The sequence below is a fragment of the Podarcis vaucheri genome (assembly GCF_965113315.1).
Source record: "Podarcis vaucheri genome assembly, chromosome: 7".
Lineage (NCBI taxonomy): Eukaryota > Metazoa > Chordata > Lepidosauria > Squamata > Lacertidae > Podarcis > Podarcis vaucheri.
The window spans coordinates 82674577-82695710 of NC_138765.1; the positions used below are offsets into that span (position 1 = coordinate 82674577).

The 21134-nt window shown below is 50.3% G+C and overlaps 1 protein-coding gene and 1 long non-coding RNA gene across 19 annotated transcripts in view; one reads left to right on the forward strand and one right to left on the reverse strand.

Annotated features, from left to right (window-relative positions):
- The window catches only part of LOC309536582, a 221452-nt gene that overhangs the window by 192880 nt on the left and 7438 nt on the right, over window positions 1-21134 (forward strand). The gene's annotated exons all lie outside the window — the stretch shown is intronic.
- HSPG2 (heparan sulfate proteoglycan 2) overlaps window positions 1-21134 on the reverse strand; it is a 212890-nt gene that overhangs the window by 13558 nt on the left and 178198 nt on the right. For 15 of the 18 annotated variants that reach the window (XM_082229608.1, XM_082229623.1, XM_082229618.1 and 12 more), the window contains 19 exons: window positions 20275-20456; window positions 19579-19771; window positions 17822-18001; window positions 15510-15770; window positions 14607-14784; window positions 13118-13215; window positions 11464-11730; window positions 11265-11380; window positions 10316-10463; window positions 9456-9572; window positions 8951-8968; window positions 8213-8297; window positions 7834-7978; window positions 6099-6198; window positions 4686-4795; window positions 3831-3939; window positions 2082-2180; window positions 1766-1987; window positions 174-418 (listed from right to left, as the gene is read on the reverse strand). In XM_082229608.1, the coding sequence (XP_082085734.1) occupies window positions 174-418; window positions 1766-1987; window positions 2082-2180; window positions 3831-3939; window positions 4686-4795; window positions 6099-6198; window positions 7834-7978; window positions 8213-8297; window positions 8951-8968; window positions 9456-9572; window positions 10316-10463; window positions 11265-11380; window positions 11464-11730; window positions 13118-13215; window positions 14607-14784; window positions 15510-15770; window positions 17822-18001; window positions 19579-19771; window positions 20275-20456 (2873 nt within the window). The remainder of the gene's footprint in view (window positions 1-173; window positions 419-1765; window positions 1988-2081; window positions 2181-3830; window positions 3940-4685; window positions 4796-6098; window positions 6199-7833; window positions 7979-8212; window positions 8298-8950; window positions 8969-9455; window positions 9573-10315; window positions 10464-11264; window positions 11381-11463; window positions 11731-13117; window positions 13216-14606; window positions 14785-15509; window positions 15771-17821; window positions 18002-19578; window positions 19772-20274; window positions 20457-21134) is intronic. The other 3 variants (XM_082229617.1, XM_082229612.1, XM_082229614.1) reach the window with 1 other exon arrangement.

The window sequence follows — 21134 nt, forward strand, 5'->3', positions numbered from 1 at the left end:
GACGCAAACAGCTTCAGCTTCCAGTCAGAGTGCATGGATCTTGCCGGCCAGCCCCTTCCCTTCCTCCTGCCCCCTTCTCTTCCAAGGAGGAAGTGTGGACTGTCCACCACAAAACAGGGAAAGGGAACAGGCAGCTTCTCTCCCTACTGCCGTCGCGCCCCCCAGTTGCTCACCTCCCCAATGCACCCGTAGAAATGGCTGGAGACGTTGGCAGCCGCCGGCAGCCTGACGGAATCGTCGACGCCCCCCAGGTACATGGAAGTGCGGAGGTTCAGGCCCTGGCTTTTGCCTGGTGAGGACCTCTTGACGGGCCGCTCATCGTTCACCTGCAGAGTGCCGTCTTTGTTCAGCCGCTCGGCTGTGATCCTGTGCCACTGTTCCAGCTCTAGGGGTTTTGCACTCCGAAGGACGGCCGTTCCTAAAAGAGGACTGGGAACGTGAGTTTGGATTCTGCAGCTGGGGGAAGATTCTCCCTGCAACAACCGGCCCGTCTCACATACCCCGAAAGTTAAGAACGTACCGTACTTTTCCGTGTATAAGATGAGGTTTTTTTCCTGAGAAAATAATGTCAAAAATTGGGGCTTTTCTTAGACACGGATAGCGCAGTGTTTGGACGGGGGATTGGTTTCTGCCGCAAGCAGGAGATTGTCAGCGGTGAATTTGTTGGTGGCTGTGGCAAGGGCTGCTGTTGATTTGCCGGGGCTGCGGTGATTGGCGGTGGCTGTCAGTTAGCAGGCAGGCGACTAGTGTGTTTTATGATGCGCATGATTGTCGTGGTTGGTCTGGCAGGTGAGTGATTTTTGGCAATCTCCCCCCCAAAAAAGCTCAGCAACTCTGGGCAATCTCCCCCCATTTATTTAATTTAGAGACCCCCCAAATAGGGGGCATCTTATACACAGAAAAATATGGTATGTGTTTGGGACTGGTCTGTGGAGGAGGGTTGGGAAATGACCCCTCCTTCTCCTCTGCCTCTTTCTGAAAAGGAGGGGGAGGGGGAAGAATCGCCCCCCCCTTTCTCCAATAGCTGCAAGAAGAGACTGAGACAGGACTAATTTACGACAGGACAGAAAACTACCAAGTTTTGAGGTACAGTGGTACCTCGGGTTACAAACACCTCGGGTTACAAACACTTCGGGTTACAGACTTCGCTGACCCAGAGGTAACACATAGGGTCAAGAACTTTACCTCAGGATGAGAACAGAAATTGCACAGTGGTGGCGCCATGGCGGCCCCATTAGCTAAAGCAGTACCTCCAGTTAAGAACGGACCTCCGGAATGATTTAGGTTCATAACCAGAGGTACCACTGTAATGAGAGGAGGAGTAGGAGTTGGAGAACAGATAGCGGACACATATTCTTAGACAGCCTGGGAACTCCCCCCCCCTTTTTTTTTACTATTACGAACTATCATCATTATTTTATTATCCGCCCTATGCCCTAAGGTCTCAGGGCAAGTTTAAAACAATACTAAAAAAACAGTTTAAAACAAATTAACGGCCATGAAAATAAGCTGGGTTCTCAAAACATACACCTTGAGGGTCAAAAACAGGCTGGCGCCATCAGCATTTGCTGGAAGCTGCACAATGAAGGTGCCAGGAGGGAGTTCCCACTGCTCAGGGGCTGCTGCAGAGAAGGCCCTGTCCTGTACCCCTTAAGCCTCTGAGGACAACCACCAAGAGGGCAGATCCCAGCACCCGAGAGGCGCTGCTGGGAAAGAGGCGGCCTTTCGGGTATCTGTTGTTAGCAACAGGGAGTGGATTCATTACCTGAGCCCAGTTCATAGCGGAACTCCAAGTGCCCGTTGACCATGCTGAGCGAGACAAAATCTGCTACGGGGGAGCCATCTCCGCCGCTGAAGAGGATGAGGCCATCGGGGGACAGCGGCTTGATCTCAAGGTCCACGCGCAGCTCGTAGTGGATGTTGGTGAGCGGAGGGTAGGAGATGAAGGCATCGCCCCCGTGGAAATAGGGGACGGTCACCGTGGTGCCTGCAGCAAAGAGGATGGCGGTGGGGTCAGCCTGGGACTTTGCTCAGGCTTTGCCCTGGCCATGGGGGGGGGGCAGCGTGTCTGCCTTACTCACCGTCCATGCACTTCTCTCCGTATTTCCCAAGGAGGCAGCGGCAAGTGTAGCCTTGCCCAGTGGCTCGGTTAACACAGGTGGCGTCGGGACCGCAGGCCTCTGTGAGGGAAGGGAGGGTCATTTGGTAAGACTCTGGGCGGCAGTGTCGGGGACGGGGCAGAGAAGGAATAGAGGAGACCGCCTCAAATCCTGACCCTTCCAGGGAGGAAGAAGAGGAAGACAGTATAGATTTACAACGGGGGGTTGATGGGTGGTCGCAGCTCAGAGGCAGATGAGGGGAAAAGCTGGGAAATCATGGGAGAGACAGAATAACACCCGACTGACACGTTGTCATTAGAGAGCACTCCAGACCCTCCATCTCCCAGAACCCGGCGAGCTTGAAAAGTAGGGGAGCAAAGAGCTCAAAGACAGAGGGCACGCAGCCGCGCCCGTGATGATGACGATGAATGAGGAATCTGTTGGAGAGATGGGGAGGTGGAGATTCACTCAGGACAACACCATTATCCAAGAGGCTGGGTTCTATAGCCCCTTTCTGTAAAATTTGAAATGAAAAAGGATGGTAAGAAACTTTCCCTTGTCTTTATACTTTCCTGGGCAACCAGCCGGGAACCGCGGACAGCATCCTGACAGGCAGAGGGCCGGGAGTCAGGGTTCCCTGTCTGCCCCCTGAACTTAGGAAGCTGCCATATACATAGTCAGGCCACTGGTCCTTCTACGTCAGCATCCAAAGTGGGTCCATGTCAGAAAAGGGTGGGAGGTGCAAATCTGCAGGACCCACCCCCAGAATCAAAGCATTGGTTGCTCCATCTAGCTCAGTATTGTCCATTAATTATTGCTATTATCTTTGGGTAAATAATCCTGCGTCCAGTCAGGCTTCCCTGCGTGGCTCTGCTCGGGAGCTGACCTGGCAGGTGAGCAGAGTAGCAGCGGTCCTGCGTCCGTGTGAGATGAGGGATAAATCACGTCAGGAGACAGTTCGGTTCTTATCTCTAGAAGCGTTTATTTACAAAGCAGTAAATCCATCAGAAACCTCCGACATTCTCTGTGCTCCAAAAGCACACACGCAGCCTCTGAGCTGAGCTGTGTCTCAGGCAGAAGCGAAAGCAAGTCTGAACAGTGACACAGACTGTGACGCACTTCTCTGCAGCAAGCTCCTCCCAGATACAGGACACCACGGAGTTTTAACCCTGTCAGTTCCAAACTCCACATTATCTGCCCTTAAAGTGGTTAGGGTTGGAGGTTAACCTAACCCTAATGTACATCATTAATGATAAATTAGCATGTGCTATTAGGTAAGACGGGGAATATGCAGGAAGAATGATTTTGAGGAGATATGGAAGGTGTGTAGAATTTGTACTGTTAAAATGGAAATGGAACATCGCAAGAGATGTTGAAATTTTGGTAGGTTGGGGAGCTATGATGGAATGGTCTCGGGGCTGGGGTGCACATTTTTATTCTTATTTATTTTTTATTATTACTTTGAAAAAATAAAAAATAAAATTATAAAAAGTCCATCATTAAAACAGTTTAAAACCAATTTCCTAATAAATAAAAATGTCAGCATTGCTCTGCAGTGGCTCCCAAAGGATTCAGCCCTACCAGAAGATACTGCTGAGGACCGAACCTTGGGCCTTCCGCATGCCAAGCAAATGATGTGCCCCTGAGCCACGGCCCTTCCTCCAAAAGGACGCCCAGTCTTGTCCCTGCCACGTGATGCGCCACATGGAAACAGGGACAGTCGCATCTTACCTGGATGGCAGCGTAGGGCCTGGGGGTGTTCGCAGTTGCTTCCAGCAAATCCCTGTGGGCACTCGCACACATAGCTGCTGCTCTCCGAGTCCCTGCAGACGCCTCCATTCTGCCAAGGGGAGAGAAGGGAAAATCTGGTGGACTGGCAGCCGAGACCACATAACACCAGTCCTGAAAGACCTTCATTGGCTCCCAGTACGTTTCCGAGCACAATTCAAAGTGTCAGTGCTGACCTCGAAAGCTCTAAACTGCCTCGGCCCAGTATACCTGAAGGAGCGTCTCCACCACCATTGTTCAGCCCGGACACGGAGGTCCAGCTCCGAGAGCCTTCTGGAGGTTCCCTCCCTGCGAGAAGCGAGGCTACAGGGAACCAGGCAGTGGGCCTTCTTGGTGGTGGCACCTGCCCTGTGGAACACCCTCCCATCAGATGTCAAGGAAATAAACAACTATCTGACTTTTAGAAGACATCTGAAGGCAGCTCTGGTTAGGGAAGTTTTTAATGTTTGATGACTTATCATGTTTTTAATATTCTGTTGGAAGCCTCCCAGAGTGGCTGGGGAGACCCAGCCAGATGGGCGGGGTAGAAAGGAAGGAAGGAAGGAAGGAAGGAAGGAAGGAAGGAAGGAAAAGAAGAAAAGAGTTTGAATTTGATATCCCGCTTTATCACTACCCAAAGGAGTCTCAAAATGGCTAGCAATCTCCTTTCCCCTCCTCCCTCACAACAAACACTCTATAATTATTCCAATCACCTGCCATGTCCAACCAGGGCTGGCCACGGGGAATGCAGCGAGCAACGAGGCCGAATTCTGCTCCCCTCTATAAAATGCAGAGGCTGCACACATGCAGAGAGCTTACCTGACATGGACGGTCCTGGCAGGTGGGGCAGTTGGAGACGCCGTGAGCTTGGAGGTCAAAGTCTTTGAAGATAACTTCCTTCCCTTGGATGATCAGCTGCCGAACACATCCTAAGAGGGGAAAGAAAGAAAGCCGATGGGAGGTTGCAGGAGAGATTGGCAGTAGGGGCGAGGGAGGAATCAGTGGGAGCGAAAAGATGTGCTGACGAAGCAGGGGTGAGCTGGCAAGGCCTCTGTGTTAGGTAGCTAACACATCTTGGGACACCCCCCCCCCCGTAAATACCCACTGCTATATAAATGGGGAGAGCCAGTGGGGATGCTGTGGCTGGTGGGGGGGGGGCCCTCAGAATGGGGCAACCCAGATTCCTGCATCTCACTGGCTGTGGCCCTTTGCCTAATCCACCCACCTCACAGGGATGTTGCTTGCTTGGAAGAAAACGCGAGGGTTGGAAAACAGTGCATGCCGACTTGCATTCGTTTTATCCCTCCAAAAGGTTCAAATGCAACCGTTTAGCGAGCACCCCTTTTCTACCACAGCCCGCATCTGTTATTTAGGGAGACAACCTATAGGGGAAAAGGGAAGCCAGCCACTCCCCAAAGGTGCTGGCTACCTGGGGGCCAGTGGGGTAGCTTTTTTTATGCAGCTGTCTGTCAGACTTCAGGGAATTGGCTTCCTCCCCCCGTAGCAGTAGATAAGAAGATCAAAGAAAGGAATGCCTTACCAGTTAGAAACTTTAATAATCACAGGGAGAGAACAAAGAACACATCTCCTAGAAACAGCGGTGCCCCCAATTAAGGATCATATCTCCTTCCGCCCGTATTAATCTACATCACTCATACGTCTTTTAATCTAAGCTTGTACCCTCTGTGCTTTCTGTTCTGAGACTTTCTGAGCTCTTCTTGACCTTAGGCTGAGCGAAGGAATAATGTCCAATGACTGTGAATCTGTTAACCTTCTCTTTTCCAGTGTTTCTTCTCCTAGCTGTTCCCCATCCAGTATTTCCCAGCTTCTGCCTTCTGAACTGTGCCCCTCGGCAAACCATTGTTCCAAATCTATACTGTCCTCCTACTCCTGGGAAGATTCAGGAGCAGGAGCAGGGGAGCGAGTGGCTCCCACCATTCCTCCTCAGTGCGGTCCCTGATGCTGTCATTCTTGGGACATCCTGCCCAGGTGCACTCAAAACCCAGCCCAGCCACCTGCCACAGATCACAGAAACCCCCGTGCATATACTGGCCGCTTTGTCCTCAGAAGGTGGTGGTCTCTCCTTCATTGGAGGTTTTCAGCCAGAGGCTGGATGAAACTTTGTCAGGGATCCTTCAGCTGTAATTCATGCACCTTAGGGGGGCTGCACTAGATGACCCTTGAGGGACTCACTTCCAACCTTACAATTCTATGACTCTGTGTAGCTCTCACCAATGAAACCGCTGGTCAGGCCTGTCTTTGCAGTAGCAGCATAGTTGGGATACCCGCCAAGGTACAGCCCCTCGTTGAGGTCCAGACCTTGGAATTTGCCCTGGGGAAGAAATATTATTATTACTATTACTACTACTACTACTATTATTATTATTATTATTATTATTATTATTATTATTATTATACCACCCTATATCCAGGGGTCTCAGGGCAGTACACAGAATAAAATCAAGATATAAAACCACAAAATACATAATAAAAATAAAAATATAACTCAATAGCCCCCCAACCTGAAAGGTGCCACATTTTAAAAGGGCATAGGATGTAAATCAGATCAACCAAAGGCCTGGTTAAAAAAGGAACGTTTTTGCCTGGCACCGAAAGGTGTGTAATGAAGGCGCCTGGTGAACTTCCCTGGGGAGAGCATTCCGCAGATGGGGAGCCACTGCAGAGAAGGCCCCGTTCTCATGTTGCCACCCTCTGGACCTCTCGAGGAGGAGGCACATGAATACAGGTCTCAGAAGATGATCTCGGGGTCTGGGTAGGTTCATGTGGGAAGAGGCGGTCCTTGAGGTATTGTGATCCTGAGCCGTTTAAGGCTTTATAGGTCAGAACCAGCACTTTGAATTGGGCCAGGAAACTAATTGGTAGCCAGTGCAGTCGGACCAGAATCGGTGTATTATGCTCAAACCATCTTGCTCTGGTGAGCAAACTGGCCGCTGAATTCTGCACTAGCTGAAGTTTCTGAACTGTCTTCAGAGGCAGCCCTACCTATAACGCATTGCAGTACAGTGGTGCCCCGCAAGACGAAAAACTCGCTAGACGAAAGAGTTTTCCGTTTTTTTAGTCATTCCACCAGACGAATTTCCCTATGGGCTTGCTTCGCAAGACGAAATGTCTTGCGAGTTCTTGCGAGTTTGTTTCCTTTTTCTTAAAGCCGCTAAGCCGTTAATAGCCGCTAAGCCGCTAATAGCCGTGCTTCGCAAGACGAAAAAACCGCGAGACGAAGAGACTCGCGGAACGGATTAATTTCGTCTTGCGAGGCACCACTGTAATCTAACCTTGAGTTTACCAGAACATAGACAATAGTAAAAATAAAAAAATTCCTTCCTGTAGCACCTTAAAGACCAACTAAGTTAGTTCTTGGTATAAGCTTTCGTGTGCATGCACACTTCTCCCCCCCCTTTTTTTTTTTTGACTATGGCAGACCAACATGGCTACCTATCTGTAAATAGACAATAGTAGTTAGGCATAGCTGAGTATCCCCAAGCTGTGAACCTGCTCCTTCAGAGGAAGTGTAACCCCATCAAGAGCAGGCAACCTCCCATCTATTTGGTCTAGAGAACCACCCACTAACAGTGCCTCTGTCTTATCTGGATTGAGCTTCAGTTTGTTGGCTCTCATCCAGTCCATAACACAGAAATGTAAACCTAGCAAAAGTGGGTCTCCAACAGGAAACACCAGTTTGCAGGGGGCTGCTCCATCTTGGCCCGGCTTGCCATCCTGCTCCCAGTACCCAGCGCCTTTGGGCCTGGTTCAGTAGCCACTGGCAAGTACAGAATGCAGAGCTCAGACCCACAGATGGGGTGAAGATGCCCAGCAGCATGTTGCCCCCCTGACTAGAGCGCCTGCCCTGGCTTATAACGCTGCCCCTTTCAGCAGCCACATGCCAGAGAGATTTCCCACAGGTGGGAGAAACCGCCCCTACCCTCTCCACCTTGAGCCTGCCACTCACCTGGGACGTGCCGTTGACGGGAGGGTGGTTGTCCAAAACGAGAGAGCCCTGGGTGAGGTTGCGGTACAGCCGGACGGTGTGGAATTCGCCCAGCTTGATGATGGAAGGGTGCCGGATGGTGGCCATGCCAGAGCCAGCGTCAAACCTGCAATGCCAAGACAGATCAGGAGGGTCAAAACTGCCCCGGCTCCCGCCCACTCCATTAGGCCCTGGCATGCCTTGCAAGACCCCTTCGGCAAGCTGGACCATTTTGGCGCAGGCCACTTTGGAGGCCCACGTCTCACAGCTCTGGGTTCAGAAGCAGGAAAGGATGGGCTGAGGCTGGAACTCACACCCAGCCAGAAAGAGGGTGCTGAGATAAGGACCCACAGCCTCTCACCTGAGCTCCGGACGGCCCCCAACCAATCCAAAGGACACAAAGTCTGTGCCTGTGTTCTTCTTCTGCCCATTGTACACCAGCATCCCTGCCAAAAGCACAAAGGAAGGTGAGTGGTCTCCGCGGGGCATGGGTTTGCTCAGCTCACAGCTTCAGCACCAGGGAGCTACTTGCAGCCGGGCCATCCTCCGACGCCTGGGAAAGGCAGCCTGGCCGAGGCCCCAGTTCCATGCAGTGCTCAGAGCCCTCCATTGCCACCCACGCAAGTGGCCTATTCGCGGACGAGCCACAAAAGCTGGCGCCCACCAGCCTGCGAGACCACGACAATGTGCTATGCTCCCTTTGGCACCCAAACCCGCAGCACGGCAGGCGGCCCCCACGGCGCAACAAGAGGAGGCCAAGATCCACCTGGGCTTCCTGTCCCTGGGATGCAACACAGTTCCGCTTCCTGGTAAGGAAGGGAGAATGTCCCACCTGCCTGGGCAAGGAATCGGGGTTAGGCAGGGCCTCAAAAGAAGCAGCCTGGCTGGCAAGGCGTTAGGCAGATCGGTGAGCAGGTGGACAGGGGCCGGGAGGGCTCCTGAGTGAAGACACAGCTCCACCAGTGGAATAGTTAGTTTGCCAAGGGGCACACTTTTCACAACACACACGCGGGCACGAGGCTCCATCGCCGCAAGGGTTAAGGGAGGCGCCTAGGACTGGCTAGAAAGGAAGCGGCAGCCCAGCAGAAACGACACTTACCTGAGTAAAGCATGAGAGCTGGAGAGGTAGGGGAAAGGAGGGAGTAGAGACGAAGGGGGAGGAAGAGGTGTAGAGGAGAGAGAGAGGAAGAGAGATGGAGAGAAAGGTAAGACGAGTTGGGAGGAAAGGCAAGAGGGAAAACGAGAGTGTTGAGAGAGAGAGTCCCAGGAAAGAGAGCGCTCGGGCCTCTACCAGCAAGGAGAAAGGTGGCTGGTTGTACCCAAAAAAGGACCAAGGAGCTCATATACTAGGATAGCCATATTTCAAAAAGTAAAAACCAGGGCACCCCAAAATTGTTTCAAAAAACGCCACTTTTCGATTGATCCAGGACAAAACGCTGCATTTCGGAAATCCCTCCCGGATGTCAATTTCGCCTCTGAAATCCCAATATGGCAGCCCTATCGTACTTGTGGGGAAGCTCTGGAGTGCCTACATTTGAGGGGGGACGACACACTGCAGTCCTGCCCCAAAGGGCCTCCCCACCTGCCCCAGCACCTGCGCTTACCGTCAGGTGTGTCCGGTCGGAAGGTGATCTCGATCGCGAATGTTTTGTAGGCGTCTTTCATGGTCGGCAGGACAAGGAAGGACTGAGGATTCTGGGTGAAATATGGCACCACCCGCTCTACAAGCAGAGGAAGGGCAGGGGGGTCAGAGGACTGGGCAGCTGCCGCAATTTCCCAGCTCCCTTATCCTTTCAATTTGAGGAATTGCCGGCTACCTATTTGGTCCACTTTAGCCACAGGAAATCCCATGACTGCCACCATGCCAGGTTGCATCATTGCCCAATATTGCCCAATGCTGCCTTCTCTGACTGGCAGCAGCCTTCTGGGGTGCTTCCCCCCTGCCCAGATACCCATGCTCCTTTAAACTGGAGGTGTTCAAGTGTTGAACCTGGGGCTTTCTGCATGCAGCTGAGCGGGGACCCTTCCCCCCCTGCGCAGAAGTCCCAGCAGGATTCGAACCAGCAGCCGCCACCAGGCTAGGAGGCAGGAAGCAACAGCCCGGGCAAGGCTCTTTTTTTGCACCTGGAACTCACCAGAACTAAGTTCTGATGCCTTTCAGATGGGCACCGTTGTCATGATAAGAGAGCCTTTCATGGTGAGCTCCGACACCTCTTTTTCTAGAAAAATACCACTGCCCGGTTCCACCCCTATTCAAGACACAGTCCACACAACCAGAAGGGGAAGGGGAAAGAGAGGACATTCCCCTCTCACAACTGGAGAGCCCCAGAGGAGGATTTCTCCAGGTCAAACTCTAGAGACCAGCAACTGCCTGTCCCCTTTCTGAATATTCCTCCCATGGTTTGGGCGGCGGCGGCAGAGAAACTGATTTCAGAGGGAGAAGAGACCGGCCTGCTGAACTCACCGCGCACTTTGAGCATGGAGAAAGCCGTCACCTTCCCTTGCCGGTTGGATGCCGTGCAGACGTAAATGCCAGTGTCCTCGGGGCGAGCGGACGGGATGGTCAGGATGTTGCTCTCCACACGGACCTCCTTGGGGAGGTCTCCTTCCAGCTGGAACACAGAAGCGGCCCCCAAAACCCTCAGCAGGCTATTTCTGCAGGGCACAGCCTTCCTTTGCCATGTGCGCCATCTTGCTGCTCTCCCCAGAGGCTGTTCTCGCTCTTCCCCACAAACCCTTCTCTGCCTTTTCCCTTGTCTGCCTTATCATTATTTATCTCATTTTGCTTATAAACATACAAAGAACTAAAAAGAGGTACCTTGAGGTATTGAGGTCCTGAGCCGTGAAGGGTATATAGGCAAAAACCAGCACTTTGAATTGGGGCCCGGAAATTAATTGGCAGCCAGTGTAGTTGTGCCAGGATTAGTGTTATATGATCAAACCGATACTAAGCTACACAAGACTTTTTTTAAAAAAAGATCACTAGTTAATACAGAAAGCACATGGAGATAGTGTGGTGTAGTGGTTATTTCTGAACTAGGACCTGGGAGACTAGGGTCCATATCCCCCCCTCAGCCATGACTCTCACTTGGTTTCAACCTTCTTTTAGCCTAAGCTACCTCACAGGGTTGTCGGGGGACTAGGACGGGAAAAGATCAGGGTTCAAATCCTCCCCTCGGCCACAAAACACAACTGGGAGACCTTGGGGACCAGTCACTGCCTTGCAGCCTTAACCAAACTTGTTTTGAGAATAAAAGGGGGGAGGCATGCCACCTTCGAGCTCCTTGGAGGAGAAATGGCGGGAAATAAATGCAACAAATAAAATAGACAACGGCGTCACACGTCGTCAGCCGCCAGGCCCTTATTGGTGGGCAAAGCCCACAGATGTGCTCCCTGCCCCTCTGGAGTGTTACCTTGGTCCAGGTGATATCTGGCACAGGGAAACCGGAAGCTGAGCAAGGGAAGACCACCTTAGACCCAGCAGAGACCTCTTTCACTTCTGGCTGGGCTGCAGCAATCTGGGGCACGGCTGTAGGAGAGAGAAGAAGCAGGTTTGCTAACCTGGAGGGAGGAGAGAGAAACGAGGGGCGTATTCGCCCTGCTGGTACTTACATTGGACATGGAGGATGACGTGGGACTGGACTGTGCCGACGTCGTTGGTGGCCGTGCAGCGGTACTGCCCGGCGTCCGCCTGCTCCACGCGCTCAATCTTCACCATGCTGCCACTGGCCAGCACCCCTGGGCGCAGCCGCCCGCCCACCTTGCTCCACGTGACCTGGGGCTTTGGGTCCCCAAAGGCCAGGCACTCAAACTCCACGGCGTTGCCCACCAGCACGGTCTGCACCGACGTCCGGATGTTGATCATCACCTTGGGCAGTGCTGAGGAGAGGGGGGCAGACAGGGAGACGTCAGAGGATCCTCAAGGTCTCAGCCCAGTCTACCTGAAGGAGTGTCTCCACCCCCATCATTCTGCCCGGACGCTGAGGTCCAGCTCCGAGGGCCTTCTGGCGGTACCCTCCCTGTGAGAAGTGAGGTTACAGGGAACCAGGCAGAGGGCCTTCTCGGTGGTGGCACCCATCCTGTGGAACGCCCTCCCATCAGATGCCAAGGAAATAAACAACTATACAACCTTTAGAAGACATCTGAAGGCAGCCCTGTTTAGGGAAGTCCCCTCCCCCCAAGATCTTTATTGAAACTTAACATATATACATAATAACCAAAATTCCCAATGATTCCCTTGCATGAAATATAATATAATATCTAAATTACAACAGCTGCATAAATAAGTTTTTAATGTTTGATATTTTATCGTGTTTTTAATATTCCGTTGGGAGCCGCCCAGAGTGGCTGGGGAAACCCAGCCAGATGGGTAGGGTATATATAATAAATTATTATTATTATTATTATTATTATTATTATTATTATTATTAGGCAATAGACTGGCACCCATGGGGATGAAAGCATTCTCTCACAGCAGGAGGTGGTCCTGATTCCTGCATTGCAAGGGGGTTGAACCAAATGACTCTCAGGGACCCTTCCAACTTCACAATTCTATGAATCTGTGATTATAAGACACCTCCCTCGCTATGCAGCGCAGGAAATTAATGCTTCAGTTCCACACCAGGATGGCAACTGTGAGGATGGACTCTTCCCTTCCCCTTCTTTGGAGATAAGCTGGAATATGCCCTGATGTCAGGGAATGGTCTGAAGACGAGGACTGGGGAATGCATTCTATGGCAGACCAGCTTCTCTCTGATGGAGAGCTGGAGGGGGAAGAGTCGCCCCCCACCCCCTTTTTTCCACCAGAACCACTCTTGCTCTGCCAGCATGTACAGTGGTACCTTGGAAGTTGAACGGAATCACTTCCGGAAGTCCATTTGACGTCCAAAACGTTTGGAAACCAAAGTGCAGCTTCTGATTGGCTGCAGGAAGCTACTGCAGCCAATCAGAAGCCATATTGGATGTTCAGGTTCCAAAGAATGTTCGCAAACCGGAACACTCCCTTCCGGGTTTGCGGCATTTGGGAGCCAAAACGTTCGAGTTGCAAGGCATTCAGGGTCAAAGGTACAACTGTATTTAAAATGCACAACAGCAGTCTAGTAACTGGGATACTGGGATTTTTCTGCGGCTTAGTGGCTGACTGCTGCCCCCCCACCTTTGCATGTGGGGTTAGGGGGAGATTGACTGCACTCAAGGGAGCCATTGCCTCCAAGAGAGTAGTAGAGAGCAAAGGCCTTTCAGTCGGTGGCTGCCCACTCCAACTTACCCTGCACGGTCAGCATGGTCCTGTCCTCAACCTCCTCAGAGTAGCTGGTGGCTCGGCAAACGTAGACACCTTGGCACCCCCGATCCAGCTTCTCGATTCTGCAGGGAAGCAGCGAGAGTCACTAGACTCTGGTCTAGCTCTTTTTAAAAATCCATTCATGCATTTCAGATTTATACACTTCACTAATTTTACAATCATTTTGACATTTCAAAACTTGACTTCCTTCCCCCTCTCTCTGCGGTTCCTAAAAAATTATTTTTTATATCTCCTGCATATCCAAATTAACTTAATCTGTTCATTTATTCATCTTCCTTAAATATATAATCTTATAAAAAACCGCAGGTTATTACAATAATCCTGCCGATTTTCTCATCTGTTTACAATTTATCTGTAAATATTCAAGAAACCATTTCCATTCTTTTATAAAAAGTTTGTTGTCTTGATTTCTTATTTTTCTGGTAAGTTTAGATTGACTTGGGGGGGGGGATTGGAAATCAGGAGGATCAAAACTTCAACAGAGAATGGGTTAAATATTAAATGTATTTGAAAGAACACTGTAACACTTGAACACTTTGGCAAGCTTTGAGTAACTCCTGAAATGTTACAAAGACTCTGGATATATTGCAGGACTATAATTCAGATGAAATATAATATGCAGCTGATTATGATATTTAAAAGGGACGTGGGTGGCGCTGTGGTCTAAACCACAGAACCTAGGGCTTGCCGATTAGAAGGTCGGCGGTTCAAATCCCCGCCACAGGGTGAGCTCCCGTTGCTCGGTCCCTGCTCCTGCCAACCTAGCAGTTCGAAAGCACATCAAAGTGCAAGTAAATAAATAGGTACCGCTCCGGTAGGAAGGTAAATGGGGTTTCTGTGCGCTGATCTGGTTCGCCAGAAGCAGCTTAGTCATGCTGGCCACATGACTGGGAAGCTGTCTGCAGACAAACGCCAGCTCCCTCGGCCTATAGAGCGAGATGAGCGCACAACCCCAGCGTCGTCTGCGACTGGACCTAACTGTCAGGGGTACCTTTACCTTTTTAAGATATTTAAAGAACCCATGGAGAAGGGAAGCCCTAAGATTCAGAAGAATCTTGTTCTATTTCAAAATTTAATTGTGATAAGTGTGTGATTTATTTTGTAAAACCAATAAAAAATATTATTATTAAAAAAAGTTTTGCCATTTCTGCATATTGAATAAGTTTTTTATCCATTCTTCCTTTGCTGGGACTTCTGCTTCTTTCCACTTTGGGGCAAGTAACATTCTTGCCGCTGTAGTAGCATACACGAATAAGTTTCTGTACAGTTTGGGTAGTTCTGTCCCTATAATTCCCCAAAGGACTCTGGTCTAGCTCAGCTGTCCATCAACAGTGGCACACCCCTCGGCCCTGTTTCACCCTCCATCCTTCCCACGGCATCCCTCAGATGCGCTCTGCCTCGTACAGAATTGGACCGTTGGCCCACTGGGCTCAGTACCATCTGCTCTCCTTACCGAAGCACGCCGTTGCGGATGGTGTGCTGAGGAGGCAGCTCCCCATCCTCCTTGGACCACTCCAGCCGGGCTCGGGGGTCTCCGGAAACAACAGAACACGCAAACTCTGCTGTGCCCCCCACAGCCTTCACGTCTCTCCGTGGGGTGACCTGGATGGAAAGAGGTCCTCCAGCTGCACCTGTGTGGGGAGAAGAGGAAGACAGATTGAAGCTCCCGACTCTTGCCAGAGACACCGAGAGGGCCCTAGAGAGGGGCCTTGTCCATGGTGGCCCCGCAAGTCTGGAATCAGCTTCTCTCATCAGCCACATTTTAAAAGGGTATAGGATGTCAATCAGATCAATAAAAGGCCTGGTTAAAAAGGAATATTTTTGCCTGGTCCCTAAAGGTGTATAATGAAGGCACCAGGTGAACTTCCCTGGGGAGAGCATTCCACAGACGGGGAGCCACTGCAGAGAAGGCCCCGTTCTCGTGTTGCCACCCTCCGAACCTCTCGAGAAGATGATCTCAGGGTCCAGGTAGGTTCAAATGGAAAGAGGCGGTCCTTGAGGTATTGCGGTCCTGCGCTTTGGGCTTGATAGCAAGCTTCCAACTGTTTTCATCACAACAGGACTTGCACGGCACTTATTTGAAGTGCCATTACACAAGTGCAGAGGGCTCTTGGGAGCCATGGGGATTCCCCCCACCACCACAAAACAGTTATTTGTGGCACCCTTAAAAAACTACAGCTCCCAGGATTCTCTGGGACCATCCATGTGGATTTGAGTGTGCGTTGAATGTATGGCATGGATATTGCCTGACACGGATTGGAGTGAAAAAGGATTTCCTTCAGACAAGCACCTTGTCCACAGCCTCCACCCTTTCTCTCTCAGCTTCACCACCGCTGAACCTTCCCCGTGTCCTCACCTTGCACTCGGACATGGGCGACGGCCTCGGCTGATCCCACCCGGTTGCTCACGCGGCAGAGGTAGGCGCCCGAATCGTGGGGGGCGGCCGGGCTGATGTGGAGAACGCTCTCGCGCACCGTGGCGTGCCCAGGGAGGCTGCTGTTGGCTTTGGTCCACTCATAGCGCAGAGGGGGCGTGCCATGAGCCAGGCACTGCAGTTGCACCACCTCGCCCGCCTGCACCGACACCGAGTCCGGAAGGGTGGTGGCGTACGGTGGCGCTGGGAAGGGGAAGAGAAGAGCAGAAAGTTCTCTGGGTTAAACAGCCCCCTGCTCTTTTTTAGGGTATTGTTTCCAAGGCGCCTCTCGGCTCCAGCACTAATTTTATTTTTATTTCATATAATTTCTATATTGCTTGATCAAAGAGGTTTCGTCAGGCTTCGGAGAAATGGCTTCCTCCCTCGCTTTGGCCGTGAATCAGCAGAACAAAGCAATTAAGAGTCCCTTACCAGTGTTATGAGAATTGTAAGGTCTAAGATATAAAATAAATGTTCATAAATGTACCAGACGCAGGCACATACATAAATGTATAAACCACATGTCTAAAACAGTACAGAAAAACAGTCCAAAAGCCATTTTGACTCTTTCAGTGACCTCAAATATTGCTCTGCAAGGAAGAAGGGAATGGGGAAAGCTTTCCAATTGTCTTTGGACTGTAAGGGCTTACACCTCCATTTTCAAATACAGTCTGGCAAGTATCTGTTAAGCAGAGCACACTATGCTTAAGAGATTCAGGAACTGAGTATTTACCATCACAAAAGAATGGCCAGGCTACCCAGAAAATGCAATCAGTGGCCATTATCAGGTATCTGGCAGACAGAATTTCTGCTGTAGACTGCCTCCTTCTGTGATGTATGCATGATGTTTCAGGGGGGTGGTCTTGAACTACAGGGTGGGCATTTTCAAAAGTTTATATAAGAGCTTGCACACCAATATTCTGGGTTCTTCCTCCCTCCTGTGTGTGGTGAGTGGGGACCCTGTTGCAACAGCTGAATAAAGATCAGGCTTACTAGCTGCTTTGCTTCTAATATTCTCTGGTTGGCCTCTGTTATTTTCTCCTACTGATAGGGAACCCACTTAAGGACTTTATATGGGCTCTTGGGTACCCTATGCGTTGCATTTGAAAAATGTAGATGCCGCTTGATTGCAAGAAGAAAACCTCAAAGTGCTTTAGAAAAGAATGACACCATGAAAAATGAAATTGTCTGTTAAAAACAGGTAAAGGTAAAGGTACCCCTGCCCGTACGGGCCAGTCGTGACCGACTCTGGGGTTGCGTGCTCATCCCGCTTAAGAGGCCGGGAGCCAACACTGTCCGCAGACACTTCTGGGTCACGTGGCCAGCGTGATGAAGCTGCTCTGGCGAGCCAGCACCAGCGCAGCACACGGAAACGCCGTTTACCTTCCCGCTATAAAGCGGTACCTATTTATCTACTTGCACTTAAGAGTGCTTTCGAACTGCTAGGTGGGCAGGAGCTGGGATCGAACGACAGGAGCTCACCCTGCCGCGGGGATTCAAACCGCCGACCATACGATCGGCAAGTCCTAGGTGCTGAGGTTTTACCCACAGCGCCACCCGCGTCCCCCTGTTAAAAACAGGTATAAACAACTATTTAAATATTACTAATAATAGTAACGCCAGTTCTACTCAACAGCACTGAAGTTAATAAACATGAATAATGGTAAATTTGGGTTTATTAATTCAAATGGGTCGTCTTTGACAAAACAACCACACGTGTAAAGCACATCGACCCCTGCAAAGAAGGCTGGGAGCAGTAGTTTATCCTCACCTCCACAGAGTTACAATTCTCTGCACCCCTTCAAAAAAAAAAAAAATCACCCCCAAGTTCCCAGGATTCTTTTCTTTTTTGGGGGGGTTATTAATTAATTTATATACTTTTTAAAAATAAAAAAGGATAAAACAATCAAATTATCAGTTATATACAGTTTAAAACATTTTTAATAGAACACACACACACAAAAGGATGAAAATCAGTGGTAAGCTTAAAAACCAGATGAAAATACCTGCAGTGTTCTACTTATCCATAGAGGCAATTTCCTAAACGTAAGTGTTTTTAGCTGGCACCAAAAGGAGTACTGCGAAGGTGTCCGCCTGATGTCAGCAGGCAGGGAGTTCCAGAGTTCGGGTGCTGCTGCCACGCTACAAGAATGGCTTCTCGCCCATGTGGGATGAGCATTATGCAGCGCGCAGAATAGGGCCAGTTCCTTAGCAGGGTGCCCTAACTTCGCCCGCTCCCTCCCTCCTTCCCTCACCTTCCACATCCAGCATGATGAAGGCCTCTGTGAAGCCGGCGGTGTTGGTGGCGTTGCAGATGTATTGCCCGGAGTCCTGCTGGGCCGCCCGGGGGATGACGAGGGTGCCGTTCACGATCTGATGCTGCCAGGGCAAGGGGGCCCTCAGCTTGGACCAGTGGATGGTCGGAGAGGGGTCGCCTGGGATGGAGAGAGCAATGGTTAGCTGCGGGTTAGGGTCAGCTGTGATTCCTGCACTGCAAGACGTCAGACGAGATCACCTTTGGGTCCCTTCCAACTCTATGCAATTCTATGCTTCCATGAACAGGAGAAAAAACCCATAACGAGGAAATCTGCCTTGCCTTGGCCCTGAAATGCTGAATGTGGCTAGCAGTAGGCAGTGTGTAAAGGTTAAAAAAAAAGGTAAAGGATTTCTGGGTTGTTAAGCCCAGTCAAAGGCGACTACGGGATTGCGGCACTCATCTCGCCTTTCAGGCCAAGGGAGCTGGCGTTTGTCCACAGACAGCTTTATTTGATTTTATGAATATAAAATTATAACAGGGCTTTTTCTGATTTTTGAAAAATAATTTGATTATCTAAAATGCCTTCATTTATTCTCCATCTAAATGGAGTGCTTTTTTCTCCTCTTAGTTCAAGTAATACTGGGTTATGATCCAAAAGTGTCCTTGGTAATATGTCTACTTTTTTGACATATACTGATAATTCTCCAGACGTCCATCTCGAGTTATTTTTTCCATTGGACTGATGTGGTTCAGAGAAGAACGTGAATTTTCTGTCCAGTGGATGTTTAAATCTCCATACAGTGGTACCTTGGTTTAAGAACAGCTTAGTTTATGAACAACTTGGATTAAGAACGCTGCAAACCCAGAAGTAGGTGTTTTGGTTTGTGAACTGTGCCTTGGAATAAGAACATGTTTTGCTTCCTATTGAGTGTGTTCAATTTGTAAATTGAGTTCCCCACTGCTACGGGAAACATGCCTTGGTTTAAGAACATTTTGGTTTAAGCACAGACTTCTGGAACGGATTAAGTTCATAAACCAAGGTACCACTGTATAGCAATCAGGTTAACATTTTCCACTATTGTGAAGAAAGTTGCGGGTAGTCTCCCTTCCTTTGAGTCAGTTTTTCTTATAGTCCTATTCCTATCTAGAGAGACTACCCTATTTATATCTCCCATTAGTATTATCTTCTAGCCCATGTATTCAAATAGTTTTTCTTTTAACATTTTATAAAATTCCAATTTTCTCTCATGTGGTGCATATATTCCATCTATTATTATTTTCTCACCTTGTACTGTTATCTGTACTACAATTATTCTTCCCCTGTCCTTAAATAACTGCTTTGGGTCAAATTTGGCTTTTATATATAATACAACCCCTCTCTCTTTTGTTTCGTCTAAAGTCACAAAGTCCAATCCCAATCCTTTATTTAGCAAGACTCTTCCATGTCTCCTTGCCACATACACTTGTTCCTAAGGCTGATTTTTTACCAAATGTTTCTGTGCGCTACTCTGCGTCCCTCACAAACTGCTCAGAGGCTGCATTCAAAGTTAAGCGGCATGCAAATCTCATTTAATTAAAAGGAAATAAGCCCACTGACTGTGCGAAGGCTCAGAGTCCCACCTGCTGCTCTGACCACTGGTTGTCTCTGACCACAGCCACTATTGGAATATGAAGGCTCCTTCCCCTCCCCAAGGTGGGGGGAGAGATTCCTCCAAGCAAATGCAGACCTTGGGCTGAAAAAGGCTCCCCACCTACCTGTGGCAGAACAATGGAGCCGAGCCGTCTGCCCGGCAACTACGGTCTGCGTCGGGTTCGCATGAATCTCAGGTGCGCCCGGTCTCCCATGCACGGCCTCCACAAGCAATTCCACCTGCGCTTCCGCCGTCCCCAGGGGGTTCTGCGCCATGCAGACATAAGTGCCAGCATCTTCAAGCTTCGCGGATGAGATCTGGAGCGGAAACAGTATTGGGGTGTGTGTGTGTGTTTCAAATCGAGGAATGGGGCCACGGCTGCCTTGGGACCAAAAACAAGCCCCTTTTTTGGCCCGTAAGAACGTAAGAGACGTGCTGGATCCGGCCAAGGGCCCATTTTGCCAGGCCCCCTCTTCTCACAGTGGCCAAGCAGATGCCCGCAAGAAGGATTTGAGCACAAGAACAACTCTCCTCCTGCAGTTTCTAGCAACCAGGATTCAGAAGCATTGCTAGCTATGGATACAGAGCACAGCCATTGTGGCTAGCGGCCATCACCATCTCATCTGGTCCACCAAGATGCCTCTGGGAAGCCCGCCAGCAACAGAACCCTCCCCACTGCTTGCTTCCAGCCGCCAGAAACCAACACTCTAAGGTACGTTGCTCCTGATCCCAGAGGCTCCACATATATCCCCAGTGCATATATACTAGGCCCCTCCTCCTGCTCCCTTGCCCTGCGGACAATGTGTCACCTGCGACTCACCTGCAGCACAGCCCGGCTGTCAAGCGGCATCACGGTCTGGTGCTCCACCTTCTGCCGGACACCCACCTTGCTCCAGCGCACCAGGGCCCGGGGCTCACCTGCCCCCAGGCAGTCCAGGCTGATGGATTTGCCCACCTTCAATTGCACGGGGCCCTTTGGCACCACTGAGACGGTCGGCGGCCCTGCAGGTGGGGAGAGGAGAGCCTTGAGCAGTTGCCCCACAGCAGAGCAGAGCAGAGCAGAACAGAGCAAAATGACTGGCTTCCATTTAGCTGTGTGCAATGCCTCCACCGGCATCCATGCCAGTTGGGCACCCAGGAACGGCATCGTTCTCTCCAAGGAGGTGCTCCTGCTTCTAAATCTAATATCTCCCAGAGGTCACGCTAAGAAGGGCAGGCTGTTTTGCAGGAGCCAGGCTGCTTCCTCCTGCTCTGGAGGGCAGGACTCGAACCAAAGGCTTCAAGTTATGAGAAAGGAGATTCCAACGAACCATCAGGAAGAACTTTCTGACAGTAAGCGCTGGTCGACAGTGGCACAGGCTTGGATTATCCTTCATTGGGAAGTTTTTACGTAGAGGTTGGCTGTCTGTCTGTCATGGACGTGTCATAGGAAAATCCTTGGGCTCACTTTATTGCAACAAGACTTCCACCCACCACATGGAAGAAGCAGGATGAAGCCCAGAACAAAGGATGGCTCCTTCCTTCAGATTATGACTTAGCTGTGATGTATAATGCTTCACTAAGGGTGTTGTGAGTAAAAAAGGGAAACTTTGAAGAAAAAGGAGCCATCCTTTGTGTTGTGGGCTTCTTCCTACTCCTTCCATATGGTGGTGGAAGTCCTGTTGCAGCCGTCTTTTGAAT